Below are 25,898 nucleotides of genomic sequence, written 5' to 3'. Positions count from 1 at the left end.
GAAATGACACAAGAAGGGGGGGGGGGGGGGTAAAGGTGTCACAAGACACTCGGTTCATAAGACATGATGATACCCGAGATTGGGTGATGAGGCGAGTTTTGAACTTCACTTATTATTATGTGATTAATTATGTATTACTAATTATTATTGTCCCAGGCCTGGTGCTTGTGATACAGTTATTTTTCTGAACGAGAAACGTTTTAATCTTGAGATATCTTGTGACACTCTCCTAGTTAAGAGATTTTGATTCTTAATTCATAAATGACTTTTTAAAAAATTCAACGGCTGCAGTATCAAATTTTCATACACCATAAACAGGACAAAAACAAACATGACTTACAAAAGATTGGAATAAAAGAGTAAAAAAGTAGTCCAAAAAAGCAGGAAAACACTGTAATAATAACTGTAATAATACATATTGCACAGAAAAACATTATATACAGTATAGATTACAGTATTTACAATTGTTTGTTGTTAAGTCTTGCCACACTGCGGATGCTATTAATTAATCACTATGCTATTATCACTATTAATAATAATGATGATGACACAATGTCCTACAATAAACTTTAACTCCAAATTTGCCCAATTTATGACTCCTTCTTTGCTTACATGATTATCATATATCACATGTGAGCAATTTATGATATATAACGTGTGCCACAGGCTACATTTCATTCAAATTAAATTAAATTAAAATAGTGTTGAAAGTGTTGTGGGTGTTTTTGAGGGGTCATTTACTGTGTTGGTGCAGCTTGACTCATTGATTTGATTATTGTGGACAGCACTATGTTGTGCTGTGTCGTGTTGTGTTGAGTGTGAATAATTGCTAAACAAGTCACTCTTGGGATCATGTTACTTTAATTCAACACACTTGATGAAATAAACAGACACAGGAAAGGGAGTGCATGATGCAAAAGAACCAATTAAGAAATGACAGTGCCCTAAAAGAGGACACTTCTCGTTTGAAAAAAAAAACTGCCCGGCCATTTAGCTATTGTTTATTTGCACTTAGAAAGACCGTATCCGAGGCACAGCCACTCATTGGTGTACTCGGTGAATCCGGGAGCCTTGGTGAGGCCACTTCCTGTGTGCACAGGAAACACAAAATAGCATAAAGATGTAAAAAAATATGTACAAATAATGAGCATACCTTGTATGACGTTGTAGAGATTGCAGTAGTTGGTGCCGTTATCGAACAGGCTGAACCAGAAGGCCGACACTGATGAGCCCTGGAGAGAAATACTTTGATGAATATTTTGTAATGAATGACAATTAAACATGGTTAGCTACAGTATGCCGCTTACATCTACTCGACAGCCGAGGCCTGTGGTTATAGGAGACATGGTGAAATTAATGCTCTCCACCTGACCCACAGCTGATGTGTGGTTGGCCTGGATTTGTAGTGGAGTCACCAAGCCCAGCTGGATTAAAGCAGAAAAAGTATTAATCAAGATTAATCCACATGTGTATGCATTTTATTCCTGCATTTTTTTTTTACTTTGTAGGAGCCCATGGCTTTAATGTGAGTCACAATGGCCATGTTAGCCTGGCTACACGGCACGCCAAGCAGCCTGTAGGGGTTAAAAGACACTTTAATCACATACTAATTCTTTCAAAATGAAATTGCATGCAAAGGAAAATGATAAATTCTTACCAGACGATTTTGCAGAAGGCATTTGTTGTGTCAGTCGGGGCGCCATAAGTCAAAATGCAGAATCCTAAAAGGAGGACAAGAGCTCCGGACTTGATGTTAGAAGACATAATAAAGCAACAAAAGCAGGCGTGTTGCTTGCAGGTTGGTCAGGCAGGACTGTGTGAGAGCGTTTGTGGTTTGAGGTCGTTTATAAAGAACGCTTATAGCGAGAAGCAAGTGGGCTATCATGTGGCGCCATGCAAAAATGATTAGCATGACACTTCACGCCGGTTGTCACACAAGCATACGCGGATTACTGCTTTTTGTCCATTTGTGTGCTTGAAGATACTATTACTGGTTTGTGCAAAATGCCAATGTACATTTTGCTTCGCATTAAAGGGTCAAATGTTAATCAATAAATAAATGTCAATCAGTCCATCAATTGTATGTTGCCATAAAATCTAAAAATGCACATTTCTATACTGCTTGACCTCATTATTGGCATGGGGAAGCTGAACCCTATCCAAGGATACACCCTGGGTCACCCTGGGTTGGTTGACAGCCAATCACGGGGGCACGTATAGACAAGATACTGTATATATTATCCATATACGGTATAAGGAGGCAGTACCAAGGACCAAACCTATGCACATATAAAGAAGACTCTACAAAGTTCTACAGAAATATGTGTGGCCACCATGCTAACCATTAGGCAATAGCGCACAAGAAAACCTAATCAAATAACCAGGAACTTACCTAGTAATTTACCTTCTTTCTGACTTTATTACCACAACAGGAGGACATGCTATGCTATGCTATGCTATGCTATGCTATGCTGTTCTATACAAATCAAATGTGTGATTTACCAGGTTTGTTGGGTGATGTACCAGACAAAGACAAAGAGTGATTCAGGAGACACAGAAAAGAGGGATCACACTTTGCCTTGACATGGGACACCAGGGCGTCACCTGGGAAAGATTTTGAACACATCAGCAAAACATTATGATGTATGTATGTGTGTTTATTACTAACAATGTATATGTACCGGGTGCTCCCTCCAAAAAGTGTAGAAAGTGTCCAGTACATACTCGCGGCCTGCAGGTGACGCCAAAGTCCAACTAAATCAGTTCTTAATCAGTGTATTGCTAAACATTAAGATTAGATTCTTTATTGTAAATGTAGCCAAAAAGAAGCAAATACAATATTTGAATATAAAACAGTATTTGTAATGTAACTATTATTTAATGTTGTTGACTTGTAAACTGACATGTTAAATATAGAACATATCATTAACTATACATAAACGCATAGTTAAGTATACTACTTAACTATGCATTCATGTATTTTGCTTCTATTGCAATATTGCAGTCAGTGCTTTGAGCTATATCGCAGAGGGACGCGAGAGTTTTTGGAGGATATTGTTAGTGGGGGTTATTCATCCCTCTCCCCGAGTCTGTCCCAGTGGTGATGTCTGTCTGAAAGACGGCGGCCATACAGATAAAAAATGAGTGTCACTCTCCCTTTTGCCACTAATGAGGAACCCTGCAGTGGAATGATAGTCACAGTGTATGAGTAACAGCGCTGCTCCAAAACTCATTTAACATAACAACTTTTGTCATGTGCATTCATTTGCATCCTAGTTGCCATCACTATTGTCAAAAGAGCATTTTCAATTGCTTCACTGACAAAAAAAACAATGTCCTATTTGTTGTACTGTTTGATTCGATGGACGGCATCGAGGCCTTAAACGGCGGTGGTCATCTGCTCGGCCATTTGTTAAGTGCAATGGTGACCGATTACAAGGCCGACCCTGCAACAAATGCTGCAGTGGAGACCATCTGCGAGGAGACAAAGATGCCATCATCTCTCATTCTTTGCATCATCTAGAGCCTAGACGATCAAATTCTGATTGTATATGTTTCCACGTGCATGCAATGTCTATTTTTGACTAATTTCTGAGTCATTGTCCATAGGTATGAATGTGAGTGTGAATGGTTGTTTGTCTATATGTGCCCTGTGATTGGCTGGTGTACCCCACCTCCCACCCAAAGTCAGTTGGGGTAGGCTCCAGCATACCCCGGCAATCATAAGCGGTATAGAAAATTGATGGATAAAATACTGTTCATCCATTTTGAATGATATAATTGGCAGAAATTAATATTCATATTACAGTACAGTTATACAGGAATTAACATTATAAATAATGATGTTAAATACAGCTGCATCAATGTTGCTTGCCCTAATAACGATGTAAGAGAGGAAAATATTTGTAAAAATAATTTGTAGATTTGTTATTTTTTAGATGTATTTATTTTATCAATTACAGTTATTAATTACAGTTATTATTTTTATATTTATTGTTATTTATTTTATTTTTTATTATGTATTATTATGTATTATTATTTATTATTAATTATTATTAATTATTATTAATTATTATTAATTATTATTAATTATTATTAATTATTATTATTTTGTATGTTGGTTGTTAAGTGTTGATAACACTGAAAAGAAGGAAAAAAATAATTCAAGAAGAAGTTTTTGTTCATACTGCTACTCAGGTTTTTATTGACATCAACATGTAGGTCATATTTCTGCATTTCTGATTTATACCCATATATAAATACATATATTCATTGTTATTGAAGTGTATTAACAGTATTCTATTGACCGCTTAGCCCCGCCCACATCATGGCGGACTTTCAGCTCCATGCTAGTTTCACTCCGTTCCCTTCATTTTCGTTGGATTCGCTCGCCCTATTCTTAAATTTGAATCCTTGATATCAAGAAGGTAACTGTAATTCTCGTACAGTCTCGCGATGACACGACTAATCCTCAGTGAACGGGTTTGCGTGCGTCATTCAAGGGGGTAGGATCCGACAGTTGGGATTCGGAATAAAGGTCAGCAGCGTTCTTCCACACTATTTTAGACACATTTCATGCTTTAAGTCGATAAAACTTCAACTTCTGCCTAACGACGTGTTGCGGCGTCAGTCTGAATGAATGCATTTTTAACGTGTCCGTGGGCTAAATGTATGGAACTTGTAATAAGAACGCAAGTAGCTTTCCAAATATAGCGGCAAGTTAAGACGCTAGTTTTGGTAGTTTTGTTGAATTATTATTTTGAAGTCCAAAGGTTCCTGTCCTGCATGCTCTGTTGAGCTTGTCTACTCTGCAGACTCACCTGTCAATCAAACATGCAAAAACTTTGCGGCGTCTGACACCCTGTCAAACATTAATAACTGCTTGTTTTGCATTTCCTTCAGCTTGCGGGGAAACGCAGAGGATCTGCCATGCCGGAGCTGAGCGGCAAGGTCCAGACCGTCTTGGGTCTGCTGGACCCGGACCAGCTGGGCCGCACCATGACCCACGAGCACCTGTCTATGACCTTTGAGTGCTGCTACTTCCCTCCGCCGCCGGGCGATGAGAAAGTGGCGGAGGATCCCTTCCACATGCAGCATATGCACTGGCTCAGGCAAAACCCTTACAGCTGCCACCAGAACCTGCTGCTCCAGCAGGAGACGGACGCCGTGCGTGATGAGCTGCTGGCATACAGGAAGGCCGGTGGGGGCTCCATCGTGGAGAACACCACCACGGGCATTGACCGGGACTTGCCCACCCTGAAGAAGCTGGCCAAGGAGACCGGGGTCCATATTGTGGCGGGAGCGGGCTACTATGTGGACTGCACGCACAGCGATGCCACCAGGAAGATGAGTGTGGAGGAGGTGTGTTTACATCTACATATGTTCCAGTGACACATGCACTCTTAACCTATGGATCTTACATTACATTACCCACGGGTTTAATTTCCTCTACTGCAACACTTGCTTTTACAGTAATGGTAATGGTAATGGTTTTATTTCATTTGAACATGCATCAGATTACAATTGAATGCATCACATAATCAGTTCACAGTTCCACATGTCCAAAAGGAGTAGGAAGAAGCAAAGCTTATTAAATCCTACCCCTCCGTCTGGTACTTTTACAATCAGTAACTGTTACATTTGTTCACTTCCTGCTTTCCTAATATGGTTTAAGTATTTGTGATTTTAGAAATAAGGAGTTAGTATGTTCTCTGTAGGCGGCATTATGAATTATCCTTACTGACCTTTTTTGCAGTACATTTAGTAGTATATTCAGTAGTACACAAACTGTACATTCTTCATTAAAGTGGCTATGAGGTCAATATGTATTTTAATATTTTATTAATAGCAGGATTATACAAAAAATTCATGCATTTTTTTCAAAAGTTGGCAGTTTTTGCATGAAATAAAAATACATGAGCGCCATTCTAGCTGTGCATGTGTCAGTCATAAGACAAGAGGAACACGCTGCTTCCATTTGTTATGCTGACCACATTGTGCCTGATTGTGTGTTTGTGTGCGTGAGTGATTGATTCGAGCAAGCTCGTTCAGGGCTCTGCGCAGTCACGCGGTGAGAATGTGCGGCACGCAGATTTCCAGATTGTCATTCAACATGCTCGTCATGTGCTTTCACACGCATCAGACGGAAACAACTTTTTGTTTTAAAAGATTCTTCAATTTTGCCCAATTTTCTCTTACTTGCTAGTTGACCGACGTCATGATCAACGAGGTCCTCCACGGCGCCGACGGCACCGACATCCGCTGTGGCGTGGTCGGTGAGATCGGAACTGGCTGGCCCATCACGGAGAGCGAGAAGAAGGTGCTGAAGGCCGTGGCGCACACACAGGCCCAGCTGGGCTGCCCCGTCATCATACATCCCGGACGCCATCCCGCTGCTCCAACTGAGGTGGTCCGCATTCTCCAGGAGGCGGGAGGTGACATCGGGAAAACAGTAATGTCTCACCTGGACAGGTAAGAAGCCAAGTTAAAGGTCCCTCATTATGCTAAATGGATCACATGTGTCTGTAGAACAGTTCATAGGCATCAAACGTGCTTCACTTTTGAGAGAAGAGGCACTCTGAAAAGTTGCAGGTTTTGATGACATCATCTTTCTTCATGGTCATGATACCACCTCTGGTTCGCCCCAGCTCATGTTATTCCCACCACACACACACACACACACACACACAAAAAACCCACACAGGCTTCACTACACATCTTAAAATAAAGCTCTGTCAGCTCCAGACATGGGAGCTCTATGTTTGATCATTTAGTTTTTCCTTCTTCCTTTTGGACAACACGGGTTGTATGGAATATAATATATATATTACGTATATACATATAATAAAATTAATATTATAATAATTATATTTTCATAATTATTATAATGGGCGGCACGGCGGTCGAGTGGTTAGCGCACAGACCTTCAATCTTCAATCCCACCCTCGGCCATCTCTGTGTGGAGTTTGCATGCGTGGGTTTCCTCCCACATTCCAAAAACATGCTAGGTTAATTGGCCACTCCAAATTGTCCATAGGTATGAATGTGAGTGTGAATGGTTGTTTGTCTATATGTGCCCTGTGATTGGCTGGCGACCAGTCCAGGGTGTACCCCGCCTCTCGCCCAAAGACAGCAACCCCCATGACCCTTGTGAGGATAAGCGGTAGAAAATGAATGAATGAATAATTATAATAATAATTATAATTAATATATCATAAATATAAATATATACATATAAATATATATGCAGAATGGAGGCATACAAGGGACCTTTTAGACAAACTAGTTGAGATGAATTAACGAACGCCACCTCTTCTGGTTGCAGCCAAGTAGTACACTTCGTTTTGCTTCTGTGTGGCTACAAAAAAAGGAAGAGGAAGAAATCAAAAGGCGCCTTTTCTGACACATGTTTTGTCTTAGGATAAAAGAGTCACAAGTGACAAGTAAAGAACAGCCATTGTTGTGCTCCACTATGTCACACTATGCTACCATGTCACTTTATTAACACAACCAGCCTGCAGTGGAAAACACGAAACTAGATCATCCAAAGCATACAATGGCAAGCGGAACTGAGCTTCAACACCTCTGCTGCTACAAATGGGACTTTAGTCATACTTGTATGTAGATGGGAACACACACTTGAGGTTTACAACTTGTACTTTGAACATACAGCCCAGGTAAATCATTGTGTTGGTGAAGAAAATAGATTAACAACGACTCCTTTGTCAGGACCATCTTTGATGAGGCCGAACTGCTGGAGTTTGCTGAGCTGGGAAGTTATCTAGAATACGACCTGTTTGGAACCGAGATGCTCAACTACCCCTACAACCTGGACTTGGACATGCCCAGCGACAGCCAGAGAGTCAAGACGTGAGAGCCGATTATAATACTTTTGCATTGTCACAAAAGGAAGTCCACAGATTTGCAAGAACCTACAGTTACATTTACATACACTGCTGGATCTTCAGGAGGTTCTAAATTGTACTTTGAAATACAAAAATAAAAAAATGGGCATGAGACCAAAACATTTTTGAGTAAGCAATCTATTGCAAACGAGCATTCAACTGAAATAGGCCGTTCATCAGCTGATCAAAGGTTTAAGAGCGTAGCGCCAAAAACCCAGAGACCCACAGGAGGCTCGTGGGTTCGTAGTGGTGAAAATGGCTTCACGGAGGGCACCCACTGTCTGGAACTGATGTCCATTTTTGTAAACATCCTTTGCCATCCATCTCCAAATGTTCTCACTTGGGTTAAGATCAGGTGAACACACAGGATAGTCCACACCACTGGGGTTATTCTTCTGGAAGAAGTCCTTTCTCAGGCAGGCGTTGTGAACTGCAGGGTTGTCATTACCACACAGACGAGGGGCTTTAGACATGAGAGATGGCCCCTTGCAGCATCTCGACAAAGCCAGCTCCCATTTGACACCCCTGCACAACTTGAAGCGCCATTGTTCCATTGAAGGAAAAAAAAACACCTCAACTCATTTTTTTCGTCTACCTCTTGACTTTTACATTCATTCATTAATTCATTCATTTTCTACTGCTTATCTTCACAAGGGTTGCGAGGGGGTGCTGGAGCCTATCCCAGCTGTCTTCAGGCAAGAGGCAGGGTGCACCCTGGACTGGTCACCAGCCAATCACAGGGCAAGAAAATTATTTGAATTAAAATTTTTGCCAAAATTTTGGCTTATAAGGGCTGTAGTCTTAATCCTTCAATCAGCTGATGATCATCCTATTACACCTTAATGTTGTTTCCAATAAAGTTTTTAAATCTCCGTTACTGGTTTTCTGATCAGGAGTGTATACAACTTGCTAACAATGTTGGAGGTACTTTTTCCCCAGTTGATCTCTGCAGAGATCTTGTGTTGCTAGGAAGAAAAAACTCTTGGCACAAGCTGTCCTTGAATAAAAGATGACCTGTTGTTAAGCAAAAAAACAAAAAAAAACAAATGCATTAATGAATTAATATTGTGTTTAACTGTAAACTGGAACCTTGGTTTTCTTATCAGTTAGTTCCAAAGGGTCAGACAAAAACCAAAGTAATTTTTCCCACTGGTAATAAAATAAATCTGTGTCATCAGTTCCATAATATGAACTAAAACTAAATTGTACAGAGAATGATTGTAGTTTTGCATGCTTAAAACAAGATATATAATTATAAATGACAAATGGAAGGAACCTGTTGATGTGAACTTCCTGTACGTCCTGACAAAATGTGCCACTTAGATGGCATCTTAGTACATTGCGTTGTATTTTTTATTTTTTTTTAATTCAATGGTGTTTTTCCACTTAATTTATCAAATGGCTGGCATCCTGCAACATTCTTTGGCCCCGCTGCGGGTCATTCAGGGTCCCGATATTTAATCCCCAAAAGGTCAGAGCTCTCCATCTTTCTTCTTCTCTTCCTCCAGCTTGGCGTTCCTGATCAAAGAGGGTTATGAAGATAAGATCGTCATCGCGCACGACATCCACACCAAGAACCGTCTCACTAAATACGGTGGCCATGGCTACTCGCACATCCTAAAAAGCATCGTGCCCAAGATGCTCACCAGGGGCATCTCGCAGCTGCAGGTGGACAAGATCCTGGTGGACAACCCCAAACGCTGGCTGACCTTCAAATGAGGCAGGGAAAAAGAGGCGAGGCAGTGTGTTTTTATGGAATATTTTATCTTTAATGGAGCCGTGATCTTGGGTGTGACAGTAATGAATGTACTTGTCAACCCTTCAATAAATCACAAGGTCTCTTGAATGGACAAATGCTTGTTTTATCCCATCAGACCTTCAAGTTAAGGCAGGGGTGTCCAAAGTGTGGCCCGTAGTTTTATATGGCGCTTGGCACATTCTAAAAATACAGGAAAACAACAAACAAAAAGTAATCGAAAAAGAATAACATCATTTGTGACATTTAGAAATAAAAAGTGATTAATTTATTATTTTTTTAAACTAATAGAGTCATACTTTTATGATAATATATTGACTTATATTATAGAAGCCCTAAGTTGAAATTGTAAAGAAAAAGACTCTTTAAAGCCATGAAAAACAACAAAAAATAAATATTTTAATTTAAATAAACTTGAAAAATTTGGTGGGGAAAAGTTATATGACAAAAATTATATCCAAATATTTTGGGATAAAGTCATAAAAGGAGAATAAAATTAATAAGAATACATTTTAAAATAACATTTTTAAATGTAAAAATGAGCAAAAAAAGTCAAAGCAAAAAATATCAGGATTTGTGTAATATCACCTATAACACAAAGCTGTTTTTTTTAAATATATAAGATGGGTTTGTTTTGAAAATGTAAAATATAAAAGTGATTTTTCAGTATACGGACCCGGTGGGAATAAGTTTGGACACCCCTGAGTAAAGGCTTCAATTATTATTGTGCTCCACAAATGTTCATTTAAAGCACATTTTTATTTGTGGAATGGCTGAGATTGATACAAGAAAATGACTGCAAGGTGTTGTATTAAAACGAATTGGCCAAAATGTACCAAAGAATAACTATTTTTTAAACATCTGATGTAGTTTTGCCCGTTCTTGTGCCATTTCCAGTTAAATTCAACCAATAATTGTGCATATTTTGAATAATTTAGTGCTTAACCATAGTCCATTGAGACTGACGGGAATTAATTTCAGATTGGGATTATACATATATGTATATCTGATTGGAAGCATTCATTCACTAGAATTTGTGTTTATGCAATCAACACGCATACATTATGTTTGCTTCCGTTTGTGTCTAGCCAAAGGACAAGGAGGCCCACAACAAGTCCGTCACTAATCAGTATGCTACAAAAGCATGACAACCCGTTGGTCCCTCAGCGGTTCGTCGAGGGGTCGTCTAACGGGAGCCCCAGATGAAGGACACACTCTCTTCTCGTCTGGGAACAGGTGGCTTCACAGGGTGACTTCCCGCCATGATCAATGGCCGCCGTCGTCGCACCGCCGACTGCGCCTTGGAACAACTTTTGATTAATCTTGCGAGAGGATTAAGGGAGCAAAGCTGTAAATTATATATGATATTCATATCTGGAGAGGGGCGTTGCGAAGTGGGGGATTAGCAAGCGATGGCGGGCGGATCGATGCGTGTCAGCGGCGGAGTCAAGGACATGTATCTGTGACCACCTGACCAGTTGTCACGTTGACATGGACGAGAAAATGGAATAGCATCTTGATTGGGAAAACTGCTGCCTTTCTGGAATCTTCTTTGTCTCTTTACTTTAAAATTAATCCAATATTTTTCCAATTCAAATCAATTATGGAATTATGGAATCAATTATTGCAAGTTTTAAAAAGTCAGTCGATATATGGGTAATCGCCTTAGAATCAAACCATGTGAAAACACTCTCCTCAAATATTGCTAGCAAAATGTAAACAGGAAGAAGTTTTAATGTACGGGCTACTGAACAAAACTACAACAGTACTCGCCAAAGTGAACAAATGATGCAGCTACAGTATGTATGCTCTCAATGTAGTAGAACAATTATGGTAACAGGATGGCAGCAAATGGATTCAAACACTTATTTCACACACAGCCTCTTCCATCCGGGATTCATACGCCCTTTTCCCCACTGGCTGAAGTCCATGAAGTGGATAAACAACACTGACGTACAATGATTGACTTCAATTGAGAGTTCATCTGGGGATATTTTGCCGTGAAAAGTAAATACCGGAATGCCGGAACACTTATTTCTTATTTCTTTCAATAATTGTGTGCATCACAACAGTCTAATTACGGGATGTGAGTTCGCTGAGTGACAGTGTGCACTGTTTCCAAATCATCCCACCTTTGCTATGGATGGTTTAACATCTTCTGTTTAGGCTGTTTTTCAACGTTGCTGTGTGAAAGTGGCTACTATTGCTTTGTGATATCATTTTCCAACTGTGTGATGCCAGTTTGAATTTGATGAAAGAACACACAGTTGCAAAAATATCCATACACCTTGGCTGGGTGGCGTCATGTCAGCTCTTGGTTTCTCCCTATTCTGTGGAATCTGTGTGAAAGGGGCTACAATTTTCTCATGAAAGCATTTCCGGAATGGTTCCGGAATGATTCCATTATGAACAAACAGCCCAATTTGAAGACAGATTACACTAAAATGTCACGAAAATGTATAGGGTTATTATAATCTATAAGTAATCTTGCAACCTTGCTCTATGTACGAGTTCCGTTCCAATGAATGCGATGTGGACTTTTTCATAACTTTTATGTAAATGAACACCTAAGTCACTTACATTGTACACAGAACAAATGACACAGTAATAAAATGATGAAATGAAGCAGTCACATAAATGACAACAACCCCATACTTGTGTCTCTCAAGTTGGCTATGCACACTGGAAGGGGCGTTGCAAGGGAGGGAGAAACAGGAAGTCTCATTAATGACACCACATGGAGAAGATCTCCACTTTGTGATCATTTTACAATGTTTTCACTTTCGCTTTCGCTATCAGGTGTCTGATCACGCTTGTGTGACATAGTGAAAGGAAGAAAGTTAACAACATGGAATGAAAGTGTTGTTTTCTTTCCTTGGTGTTCACCATGTGACTACTTATTCTCCCGCCAAGCGCATTTAGTTTGTACCTTTTGCACTTGGTGGAGGTAATAAATAAGTCCATCCATTTTCTATGCCGCTCGTCCTCACCAGGGTCACATGGGTATGCCGGAGCCTATCCTAGTGACTTTGGGCCACTTGCAGGCCACAAATAGACAAATAAGCTTTCACACATTCATACCTATGGACAATTTAGAGACACCTGTTAACCTAACATGCATGTTTTTGGAATGTCGGAGGAAACTGGAGTACCCGGAAAAAACCCACGCACACACGGGGAAAACATGCAAACTCCACACACAGGTCTCCAACAGAGATTAGAACCCAGATCTTCCAGATATCCGGACTGATTTTACCTAAAATACACCAGAAAAGGCCGAGTGGTTAGCGCCACACAGCTTGGAGACCCGAGTTCAATTCCACCCTCGGCAATCTCAGTGTGGATTTTGCGTGGGTTTTCTCCGGGTACTCCGGTTTCCTCCCACATTCCAAAAACATGCTAGGTTAATTGGCGACCCCAAATTGTCCATAGGTATGAATGTGAGTGTGAATGGTTGTTTGTCTATATGTGCCCTGTGATTGGCTGGCCACCAGTCCAGGGTGTACTCCGCCTCTCGCCTGAAGACAGCTTGGCTAGGCTCCATCACCCTCGAGTTAACATACCTGTTAACATAACGGTTGCATACCTGTTTGCTAAACAAACTTCACCAAGAGGAAAAGGAAGTCGAGTTTGTGCGTAGGACTATTGGTGGGGTGAAGACATGTACTGTATTTACTGTATTAGATGGCAGCGGCTACATTATGATATGTGGTAGCATTAAGGTGGTATTGCTTCACAGCTCATCACACAGCATGCAGCAGCACCAATCACACTGATTGACATGTCAATGAGCTGTAAGCAGTACAATTTCCCTTCTGTGTGTGATGACACTGTACAACAACCTCCACAGGCTCATTCGTTGGGGGGGGCGGGGGGGGGTATGGACGACATGGAGAAGAAGCTCTGTCTCTACTAATCCGAGTTATGGAATGTGAGCAACATGAGCGTTGAGCGTTGAGCCGGGAGGGTGGCCGGTTCTTCAGTCGGCGTACAGCATGAAGCCCGAGAAGGTGCTGTACTTGTTGTTGTTGCCCCCGTGGGCCTTGCCCCCGTCCAGCTTGATGAAGATCTCATCGCCGGGCTCCAAGTGCAAGACCACGCTGTTGCTTGCGTAGTCGTAGTTTTGGTCGGCATCCTGGGCGATGGCGCTGGCTCTGACCTGATGGGGGAAAATTTGACATTGACGATCAAAACACACCAATAAAAATATGCTACATTATGCATAATACGAGATTATAATGCTCAGGTTTGATGAACACAATTTAATTATTTAAATTATTGTGGACTACATGAGTCATATGCAATGCAGTTCTACATAACAGATGTATAGAGATGTGAAATACATACATATTCAGTTCTTTCTGCACCTAATAAAGGGTCTGGTGTGTATATTACTATATTACACTTCGAAAGTTGATGATACACCTGGAAATACTGGAAAACATACTTTTAAATATCTAATGACATAACCTTGAACTATAGGTTTATAGTTTAGCAGCTTAGCTGTGTATTTGATCCATTCAATTGACGCCAATGACAAGCTTCGTGTGCGTAAAGGCTGTGCGTAAAAGTGAAAAGTGACAACAGATGTGACATAAACACTAAAGATGGAGGCAAAGTGTGTTGTTGATGTTGTGTTGTTGGTCCCACCTGGTTGTTCTTGCACAGGTCGGCCCACATGCTGGTCCCGTCCCCGCCTCGCATCAACACATGATAAACGAAAAAGTAAATCCCGGGTATCGAACATGTGAACTTGCCCGTGGCGGGGTCGTAGTGGTTCCCCAGATTTGTGACCACGTCGTCGAATTTGAGCACTTCGTATCCTTCGTGCTGCTTCTTGAGTCCTGCATAGAAGGCGATCTTTGGGACGGTGTTGTAAGTGGCAGCGCTGATTGCACCAGTAGGTCCACTCGCTCCGGGTGGACCCGGAAGACCGGGTGCCCCTCTCTCCCCGGGCGGACCAGCGGGACCCGGCGGACCGGGCTCGCCCACCGGACCCCTCGGACCCATCCTGCCCACGCGTCCCGGCTCCCCTTGCGGACCTTGGATGAAAGTAGGCAGGGACTGCGTCAGGCCGTTGGTGTCTTTCACCGGACCGACCGCCGCCTTCGCCGGAGCCGTGGCGGTCGTCCCGTGGGGGTCGCACACCATTTGGCAGGAGCCGAGCATCTCGTAGCGGGCGGGGGTTCCGGCGGAGTTGACCATGGCCGGGATGAGCACCACCAGCACCAGGACCAGCGCCACGCCACAAACACCAGTTGCGATCATCTGCGCCCTGCGAAGATGCGTCCTCTGAGCCTGGTGGTCTTCCAGCCTGCTTGTGAGCGGTGCCTGAGCGTACGGGAGAAGTGGACCGCAGCCGGTGTGCTTCTGCAACTTTTGCCACTAAAATTGCCCCTTAAGCGAGCAGAGGGGAACCATCCACAGCTTTTTACGCGCTGCAGCATCCGTCCAACTGGTGCATCTCGTCAGTTTTGTTTCTAACCTCCCCCACCTCCACCTCGACGATAATAATAAGGGAAAAAAACACCGAGGATTCAGTCTACTCAACATACGTTAGGGCGCTTGTTTCTACCTGCTGACTGACTGCGTGTGCGTGGGGGACAGAATCGAAATGTTAGCTGCTCCTAAATTGGAGAGGGAGGGGAGGAAGTGATGGATCATGCTTTACTTCAATCACTGCACAGGAAGTCAACAACAATAAGGAATGATTAAAGTGGCGTGATTAGAGTGGGCACATTTCAGCTGTTTTGAAGCTTGTGGATTAAAAAACAAAACAAAACAATTAGGGGGTCAGTTGGGGTTTAATAATTCCACGCGCGCAAAAGCACGGCTAAAAATGAAATGTTTTGGAATGGCCCAACCTGAAAGCAGATGTAAATAATGATATTGTATGAGAATGTGATTGGAACTGTAGTTTACACTTAATATTTTGGGGGAACATATTAATTTTTTTACTTGACTTGTTGCATGGACACAATTTGTGTCCAACAATAATTGGACTACATAGTTATCAAAACTCTTTTATGATATTTTTAATGGCGCCACTTGTAGGCAGAATTTGCCTAATAATAATATGCAAGTCATACTAACTGTACTGTTGGTTTTTTTTGGTAGCAATTTGAGGCCGGGCTGCGATGTGATTAATTCTGAGTTAACTATGGGGAAATTGTGATTAATCATTTTAATCGATTGACAGCCCTACATATAATATATAGAGAAGGACATATTTTTTATTCATGCAGGTGGCTGCACGGCGGACAAGTGGTTAGCGCACAGACCTGAAAATAGGAGACCCGAGTTCAATTCCACCCTCGGCCATCTCTGTGTGGAGTTTCCATGTTCTCCCCGTGCATGCGTGGGTTTTTTCCGGGTACTCCGGTTTCCTCCCACGTTCCAAAAACATGCTAGGTTAATTGGCAACTCCAAATTGTGCCCTGTGATTGGCTGGCGACCAGTCCAGGGTGCCTGAAGACAGCTGGGATAGGCTCCAGCACCCCCGCGACCCTCGTGAGGAAAAGTGGTAGAAAATGAATGAATGAATGAAAATTTTCCACATGTTTGTGAAAGGACAAGGAGAGACGGCAGCCTTTTTCACACCAGGATTCCGCCCTTTTGACAGATCAAAACCGTAAGTGTATATTATCATCAACAACCCCTGATGTGCTAACAGTATGATCATTTATAATTCTAACCTATTGATTATTATTAGCTATACAAGATTGGTCACAAAGATCCGAGGCCTAATTAAAGACCAAAAAAAAAAAAGAGGTCTACTTCTCTGGCACCTGGTCACACCTCACTAGATCCCTGAGTCCAATTTATCATGTGAGGAAAATCTATAGAGTAAGTGAAAAGAAGGAGGGAGTGACTGGGAGGAGGCAGTGAAGGATGACTCCACACAGACACACACATGAATGCAAGCATAGAATCAAAGTGGGCCATCACTTCATCAATTACCAATTAGCCTTTAGCGCCTCAGACAGAAACCCCAATTTGTTGACTTTTGGTCTGCGTAAATAGGATGCTAATTCTGGAAACGTTCTATTTTATCTCCTACCCGCCCCCGCCACGGGCTTGTGAGATGATCCGACCCGCCCACATCGATTCTTTGGATTAAAAACAAAACATCTCAATAGGAATTCATCTGTGTTTTTCTTTTGTAAAAGTCTAACGTTTGAGTGATGAAAGGACAATGCTTGTTGAGGGGAGGGGGAATAATGATGTGCTCATGCATGCACGGCCTGTCACTCACCTCCCTGCCAGGTGGAGAGATAGATGGCCCGCAACTTTAAAGTACTTGTCTCGGAATCATCTCTCAAAGAAAGAAAAAAAAACATTTTTATGCTGTGTATTATACTGAGATATATTTGGAACCAAAGACTTGGCATTACATTTGATATAAAGGCTGTGTTTTTTAATGGATCTCATGCAGGGGGGGGGGCACACCTTTTCTAAAGAATGGCATGTACGTATAGAAAAGTTGGAGGGTGCAGGGTACACACAATCACAGGGCACATATAGACAAACAACCATTCACACTCACATTCATACCTATGGACAATCTGGAGTGGCCAATTAACCTAGCATGTTTTTGGAATGTGGGAGGAAACCGGAGTACCTGGAAAAAACCCACACATGCACGGGGAGAACATGCAAACTGCGGTTGCACCATTGTCACGTTCTGTGTGTTCCATGGTGTTTGTGTGTTTTTGGATCATTTCTATGTCTATGCTGTCAACAACTGTATTTAACATGCAGCGGAACCTCTGTTTTCATCATTATTGCGTTCCAAAAAGTCAGACAAAAACTGAAACACACAAAAACCAAATACATTTTTCTTTCAATTAATCTGACACCTAAAAATATGATCACAAAACACATTTTTATGGCGAATAATTACAGTTTAACATGCAATAAGCAAAGCCAAAGACATATAAATGATGAATGAAATGGATAAATAAACATTTAACATGACTTTTCCCTTAATTGACGACTAGCAAACGCATAAATGAGTGAAGGGAGTATGGGAGGGGGGGGGGGGGGGGGGTAGAAGAGCCACATGGACATTTGTCATTCCAGTCCATTACAAACTTAACTTTAAGAAAGCACATTTAGATCGGTATACTTGCTTAGTTGAACTGTATCCTAAACTTCAGCAGCAGTTACAATCATCATCACACACGCCGATCCCGGCTCACTATCTGATATGTGTTTTCCTTAAACCAGTCCCCCTGCAACGTGTGTTAACTAGGAACGCTTACATTGCTACCTTTGTACTTTGCCACAATTTCATCTTTTGCAGCTGTAAAAAGTACAGATTCCTCAAAAAAAATGTAGTACACAGTGCTTGAAAACAGTACAGAATTGTTCATCAGTCTTTGTGTGTTCTGTGAATAAATAACCCGCCCAACACACACACACAAGAAAGATGATTAAAGCATTCCCTGGCCAGAATCTGTTTATCGTGTCCCATCTCTAAAAGAACCACGATCCATTCTTTGTTTGTAAGGAAATGTTAGGACATACAATAACCTAGACAGTGTACAAAAACAGACATATGCATCCATGCAACTGACATATGATTTGTCCAAAATAGAATCCCATGGAAACGTCTCAATGTAGCCCTTTTCCCATATCATTCATGGGCGGTTTCTAGGGTACAGGGCCAATTAATACTGTAGTATGTGATAAAAAAAGGGTATTTAATGGTAACAGAAGGCACTCACAGGAGGCAAAAACACGGTATAACAAAAGACGCCGGTAACCAAAGGTCACCGGAGAACTAGAAGTACAACAGAAGGCACAAAACAGCAAACAAGGAAAAGACTAGGAAGCTCAACTCCTCACGGGGAAAGAGTAGGCAGCAGGAAAATAACAGTACTAATAATGAGGTTAGGCAAAAGTGTCAGGAGTCACGAGGCATGAACAATACAGGGTAAGCAGTAGGACAATCTGACAGCGCCTTGCCAGGCCGCATGGCTTAAGAAGTCCTAATAGGAGATTGGCTCCAGGTGTGTGTGGGGGGGGTTTGAGTCCTCAGCAGAGGACAAGCGGACCAAGCAGAGTAAATCATGACAGATGCAACCCCCAATAGATAGATAGATAGACTCCCTTTATTGTCATTGCACAAAAACACAGTAGTGAAATTGCCAACGAAATGTCGTTGCCTGGCTCCCATATAATAACAGTCACAAAAGAAGATAAGTAATAATAAATAATAATAATAATAATGTGGAGAATAAATAGACACCAAATATGAACAACATAATGTAAAGTGCAGCGTGAACAGTAAATTGCCCAAATAATTTAAATAATTAAAATAAATGATAATAATGTAAGTAAGGTAGAGGGGCTTATTTGGCATTGAGCAGTCTGATGGCCAGGGGGAAGTAGCTGTCTCTGAACCTGGTCGTCCTACAGCGGATGCTGCAGAGCCTTCTCCCCGATGCCAGGCGAGAGAACAGTCCATGCTGGGAAATCTGCTACACATGTTTATCATAACACAATGCACAGAAATTAACAAAGAAGTGATACACTAACACACATGTAGTCCGCCATTTTGGTTTGCAGGTATCATATTTGGGAGGATTTGGGCATTTCCACTTTTCTTAGTTACCTGTGTAACGTACCACTGAGGGCCATGTTTAATTTTATCCAATAAAACACAAATTGCGGGCCGCAAATGGCAGTAAGATGAGTAATGGGTGTCACTTTTAATAAGTTATCATCAGGGATCAAAAGTGAAGAAGATGGATGCTTGATGAATAATGGAGAAGACTTTTTTTAAAAAGCAGCACTAATCAATGTGGAAGGCCCCCAATGCGTTGGCTGCATCTTTTGGGAAATTGTTTTGCCTTTTATTAACAGCCACAAAAAAATCTAAAGTATAAAAGTAGTAACAGAGGCGGTACAGTGCCTGTGTGAGAGGGTATCCTGTTATGCTGGGACATGGATGTGACGTTTAATACCAGTCATTCTGCCACCCTGTTGTGTTGAAAACAATTGTCACTGTCCAGTACGTGTTTATACGTCATTGCATATCCTGGTGTTCAAGTCCGCAAGCCTGTACTATAATGATCTAGCACTTGCAGCATTCTGTGTGAACTTTAGTACCTGGACCTTTAGTGGGGATTTAAACTACCAGATTTTTTTTTTGCATTTGTCACTAATTTAAAAAACTAATTAAATAAAATTTAAAGTGCAATGCTGAACTCCAACACTTCCAAACCTTTTAAAGGGGACCTAAGATGCTTTTTGCACTTTTCTGACCTCTAAATGTAGTTTAGAATGTTGTTTTCTCGAGTTAAACGATGCCAAAGTTTCAGATAATGAGGTTTGCGCATTTGGAAATGAGCCCTGAAAAAAATTTGGGATGCTCTGAATGCTCGGGTTCAGAGAGTTTTTTCTAACACTGTCTCACTGTGACATACCAGTGAGCGCACCTCTGTCCTAAGTGGTTGTTTGTGTAGCTACGTATATAGCGTGTGCATAAGGGGGCATCTTACCTTACCTGGCTTTGCTGATAGCCTTTTTCCACCACAATTGGTGGATTTACCCGAGTAGTCAGCAAAAAATGTGTAATGACCACATTTCCAGTACCGATGTTGTGTCAAGGTTGTCTGCACGCAGTAAACACAGGCCTATGTTCTACTATAAACTCTTTGAGTTTATACATGGTAAGTCAGGGGTCTCCAGCCAGTGGCTCATGAGCTACCAGTAGCTCATAACAACTTTTTAAGTAGCTCTCCAAAGGCTTTATTCATTTATTATCAACTCATGTACCGACAAAATTAGTAAAAGTGGGGTTCGGCTGTAGTCCAGAAGTCCTCAGGAGCGCTTGGGAGTGTGACCAATCACAGTGGAGTGGGCGTGTCAGATAATAAAAATTGACTATTTGGAAATGGAAGGAAATACAGCTGGAATAGGTGCAGATTCCGGAAGATCTAGAAAGCTGTATGTGCAGGTTATTGTGTGTCGCTGCTCTATAGGAGTCCACAACTCAATACATAACAGCCCCAATAGGTCCCCTTTAAGTAAAATACATCTGCTTACCATTGATGTTAATTGCTCCTCCTCAGTCAGCCATTGTGGGTTCCATTTGGATTGTTTTGTTCTAATCAACCAGAGGACTGAAAAGTGCTACTTTGAGTGCCCCCCCCCCCACACACACACACTCCATCGCTAATAGTGTGACAGGTGCCTGCACTTCTGATACTGAAGGCCCAGGGAAGATTGATTGATTGATTTCACCCATGATATAAAGCTAAGATGAGGATGTTTGGTGTAGTTAGTTTTCATATTGCATCTTGAAATGCACAAAATCTGTGGCCCTCCAACATCCTTCAATGTTTCCGCATTCAGCCACGGTGGGAAAAAGTTGGGACACCCCCCGGTGTAAGTGTTTGTTGCCCCCATTATGTATTTTCCACATAAAAATGTCACTGTTATTCACCTTTCGGCAAGGAACACATTTTCTGTGGGTAGAGTGTCAGAGTGAGAAAGAGAATGTAGTATATAAAGGAGCAGTGTGACATACTGTACTGTGGCGGCTGTGAGTCAGTCCGTGAGCACTTGTTAGCGGTCAGCACCCCCCCCCCCACTCCCTGGCATAAGGCTCCAGTGAGCCAGCAGCCACAGACAGTGTCAAAAACACACACGGCGCCATTAGGATCAGAGGCTTATTTCATTGTCACACCAGCTGAGTGTGAGGGGGGGGGGGCGCTGTCCATTCTTGACTTTTTTTGGGGGAGGTGCATCAAAAATGTACATGACTCACCTCAGCCCAAAAGTGATGAAAGATTCCTCGAGTGGTCCTGACAGACGCTTTTGACGTTCATTTACAGCCAGTCAAGGCAGCAGTCCCTGGAGGGTGAGATGGGGGTGTGTGTGGAGAGGGGGGGTGTCTGATGATTCCTGACAAGCAGATGTTCAGAGGACATGAATAAAACATGCACCACAGAGCCGATTGCAATTGTCTAATAGCCATGTCAGGTCAGACTTGAAAGTCCAGAAAAAGATGGGAGGAAAAAAAGAGATTGATGCTGCATGAAATATGGATGACGTTTAGGAAGTCTTGACTTGGCTCGTTTGGTTGGAGAGGCTGGGAGGGGTCAGAACTTGAAGATGGGTTCTTCAAGGAGCGTTTCGGATGAATGGCAAGCTGAGTGGAGACCTCGTTAGACCTCTCTGGACACTTTATTAGGTACACCTAAACCTGTTTTAACATACATTCCATATTACAGTATTTGTCTTATTTATGAAATGCATGCTGTGGCATCACATTATAATGGTCATTCATTACCTTACTACTTTAGTTTTTTACATTTTATAAATCTGCTTTTTCAGCAGAAGAAAAAAGTAAATGTTGAGCATCTTTAATAATAAACATATTGTTGAATTAATAATTTCCTGACATTGTCAATCAGATTCCTGTTCATTGATAATTGAGATAATATCCTATTAAGGTATGAAAAATGCTACAAAGTGGGTGATATATATTTTTTAGAAACAGCTGTTGGGTTTAATTAGATTGGACGGGTGTGCCTAATGAAGTGTCCTGTGTCAAGGTGAGAGGAGTTGATTATATTACACACCTTAAGGAAGGTAGGGGACAAAAAAACCTGATGACAGAAGGTGTTAGAGGAGGAAGAGAAGACAGACGGTGGGACTCCTGCATACTCTATAAATAACAAAGTACAGATAGAGATCTAGGTCTAAAAGGGTTGTTTCAGCAGGTTTATTAAAACGAAACCTAGAGGCCAAGACCTCGCTTCACTAGGTGTCAAACAGGCTTTTTCTTTGGCTTTTCTGCGACACATACAAAAGGTGAGGAGGAGATGAAGAAACAACACATGAAGTTGTGTAATTAGACTTACATTCAAAGAAGTGCTGTCCCAGTCCTTTAGTCCTTGTTCGGCAAGTATTTCACAGCCACAAGGAGAAGGAAAAAAAGAGGACATACAAGTGTAAAAATAAGTCAACCATGTGATTATTGGAAGTGCACAATTTTTTTTCCAAACTCACATCAATAACTTTCTGCTTTTGAAAAACATTGTGCTGATGCTGGAGCCTATCCCAGCTGTCTTCAGGCGAGAGGCGGGGTACACCCTGGACTGGTGGCCAGCCAATCACAGGGCACATATAGACAAACAACCATTCACACTCACATTCATACCTATGGACAATTTGGAGTCGTCAGCACTTTAACTATTACACCATGTCTGTATAAAATAACGCTTTAAAGAAGCATAAGACAGATCCAATAACTTCTGCTTAAGCTTGCCTCATAAACAGAGAAGCAGAGCTTGGGTGAGGGCAGAGAGCCCGCTCCTCTGTGACATCACAAAGGAAAGGTTTTGCAACACCCCCTTAAACCGAGCGTTTTGAGCCATCCCAAATTTCTTTCAGGGCTCACTTCCAAATGTGTAAACCTCATTATCTGAAACTTTGGCATCGTTTAACACGACAATACAACATTCTAACTACATTTATAGGTCAGAAAAGTGGAAAAAACATAATAGGTCCCCTTTAAGTCACTTTGTGTTTGGGTTCATGAACATCCTTGAATTTAACGAAAAAAAAAAAGTTTTTTTTTTACACATTTAATTATCAAAACAACTGGAGTTGCTGGAATTTGACGCCATCCAAAAGTGAATTATGACAATTCGCTAACACAACAGCATACGCACGCACACTCTCGTCTTTTCTCACATTCTTTTTTGTTTGTCCTTTTTCTCCTTCCCTTGTTTTCCTCCTTGCAGAAAGGCCAGAAAGAAGGCTGGACTCAACAGTGCCGCCCAGCAGGGGGGAGAACAGATTGCGTTACCACACCACCCACTCAAAGCTGCTCCAATGCTGTGTTGGTTGGACATGAAGGAGCAATCATGGCGGAGGTGGAGCTGAGCACTACTTCACTTACAGAACAGGAACTTTTTTTTTTGCTTATTATTATATTAATTCAATTCAAAATCAAGTTGATTGTGTTATTTGATTTGATTATTTGTTTCCAGGTGAGAACTAAATGACCTCTTGCTATTATATGGATTTCACTCCTTACCTGCCTCATTTTTTCACTTGTTCTGTTGTTTTGTTCTGCTTTAGACTCCAAATGTAAAACAGCAGCAACATTAGAAACATCAACACAAACAGAAACTACAGCACTTCCAATGGTACATTTGATTTCATTTTAGAGGATTTGTTTATTCGAACCAAACAGAATGTGTAACAGTAAGTCAACAAAAGTAAGTAAAAGAAATAAATCTTTGAATTTAAAACAAACAAAATGTGCAATAGTAAACATTTTGTAATATTTATTAAATTATATATAAACTAGTAAATATGAGGAGTTCACAAGGATTAAAACACTATAATAAAAAAAAACATAATATTTAATTTGAAAGGATTTGTTCTTTTAACCAAACAATGTGCAATTATAAATTATAACGATTTTTACAAACAGTAAGCCATTTTTTTAAGTTTCTCTGACGGTATGAATCAAAAGTCAGGAATATTATCTTTACCAGGAGAGAATTATGTATGTACACATTATAAAATAGGTTGCACGGTGGACGAGTGGTTAGTGTGCAGGCCTCACAGCTAGAAGACCCGAGTTAAATTCCACCCTCGGCCATCTCGGTAGGTAGTTTGCATGTTCTCTCCATGCAAGCGTGGGTTTTCTCCGGGTACTCCGGTTTCCTCCCACATTCCAAAAACATGCTAGGTTAATTGGCCACTCCAAATTGTCCATAGGTATGAATGTGAGTGTGAATGGTTGTTTGTCTATATGTGCCCTGTGATTGGCTGGCGACCAGTACGGAGTGTACCCCGCCTCTCGCCCGAAGACAGCACCCCCGCAGCCCTCGTGAGGATAAGCGGTATGAATGAATGAATGAATGAATGAATGAATGAATGAATGAACATGTCCCCACAGAACGACCATTTCCTTTCTGTCATTTTGTATTTGTTAATGTTAACAAAACATGCTGTGTAATAAAAAAACAATTAAAATATTATATATATATATTATATTATTATATATATATTATTATAATACATATTTTAGCTTTTCCTTGTTCACATAGGTCCTGTTTTGTTTTGGGTTTTATATATAATTTGTGTATTTGGTATTTTGAGCCTTATTATTATCTATTGGATGTCATTAAGTGTGCAGGTGTAGCATAATAAAGTGTCCATTGTGTGTCCATACAGTATATTGTAAGAATACACAGGTAGACTAAAGACAACGCCCCCATCTTTCCAGCTGATGGTATGTACTTCCTTATTCGAGTGTGGCTCCAACATGGTGCAGTGTTTCAAGTTACTAATTGAATGAAAATATCATGTTTATGCTGCTCTCCTGCGTTGGTCTTCAGCAGGGGCTCAGAGCTGCACACGTCATGCGCCTCAAAGAGCACAGTGAATCACGTAAAGGACTGGATTTGAAGTGAAAGTGAATCATGTGATGAAGTCACTCGAGTTCAATTTACCTGGCGGCCATTGTGATTAAATGGATGTTACAGCTTCTGCGATTGGCTGGAGTGTACCCTGGGATAGGCTCCAGCATACCGTGACCCTGGTGAGGACATCTGTAAATAACAGTAACACATATAAACCATAAATCCTGACATAGACTCCTACCGCTGCGTTGATTGCACATAACAAAAATCTTATGTGGCGCACGCCGCAATAAACATTACCACAAAGGATTATGATAAAAAACAAAAAAAAATAAGTGGATTGATTTTTACGGAGATGTCAATCGATGGTGCGTTTGGTTGATGGCATCAGAGGGCCAGGAGTGTCACATCGTGCGGCGACGAGATTGAGCAGCATCGAGGGGCTTAGTGGCAAACACAATCGAGGAGTGTAAACATAGCGAGGGACACTGAGAGGGGGCCGATCAATGGCCGCAGTCTGGGATTGATTAATTACCCTGAGAAAGAGAGTGAGGGGTGAGGGCACCAGAGAAACCTGATCAGAACAAGATTTATCACCCAATCTATGGAGCGTCCCTCCCTGGCTCTCACCGCTTCTTACTTCTGGTTCATGACCGCCCTTAAATTTGGGGCAGCAGTACCCCCCCCCCCAAAAAAAAGTGTTTAGACTGCGTTGGCTGTGGTATGTGTTTGATAAACCTATGTAATCCATCCTCAATCAATACCACTGATTCACAGGGGGGACCAAGGCTCCCCCAAGCACCGGGGTCCAATAGCAACGTTTAGGGGTGTTCAAAATGT

At 41.5% G+C, this 25,898-nt stretch overlaps 2 protein-coding genes across 3 annotated transcripts; one reads left to right on the top strand and one right to left on the bottom strand.

The window, feature by feature from the left end:
* Positions 1-4,313: 4,313 nt before the first annotated feature.
* pter (phosphotriesterase related) lies at positions 4,314-12,398 on the top strand. Of its 2 annotated transcripts, none has more exons than XM_058068799.1 (5): positions 4,314-4,427; positions 4,903-5,361; positions 6,206-6,471; positions 7,729-7,869; positions 9,413-12,398. In XM_058068799.1, exons 2-5 carry the CDS (start codon positions 4,930-4,932, stop codon positions 9,621-9,623), a joined length of 1,050 nt encoding a protein of 349 aa, XP_057924782.1. In that variant the 5' UTR covers positions 4,314-4,427; positions 4,903-4,929; the 3' UTR covers positions 9,624-12,398. The 2 variants fall into 2 exon arrangements, with proteins under 2 accessions (XP_057924782.1, XP_057924781.1); XM_058068798.1 differs by having other exon boundaries at positions 4,384-4,537; positions 9,413-12,397.
* Positions 11,383-15,277, bottom strand: c1ql3b (complement component 1, q subcomponent-like 3b). Its single transcript, XM_058068801.1, has 2 exons — positions 14,311-15,277; positions 11,383-13,819 (listed from the first exon to the last, which is right to left on the bottom strand). The coding sequence occupies exons 1-2, from the start codon at positions 14,926-14,928 to the stop codon at positions 13,640-13,642; spliced, it is 798 nt and encodes a 265-aa protein (XP_057924784.1). The 5' UTR covers positions 14,929-15,277; the 3' UTR covers positions 11,383-13,639.
* Positions 15,278-25,898: the final 10,621 nt, after the last annotated feature.

This window comes from Doryrhamphus excisus, chromosome 3, assembly GCF_030265055.1.
Source record: "Doryrhamphus excisus isolate RoL2022-K1 chromosome 3, RoL_Dexc_1.0, whole genome shotgun sequence".
NCBI lineage: Eukaryota > Metazoa > Chordata > Actinopteri > Syngnathiformes > Syngnathidae > Doryrhamphus > Doryrhamphus excisus.
The sequence above is the reverse complement of the archived record's forward strand: the minus strand, read 5'-3'. Positions and strand labels throughout refer to the sequence as shown.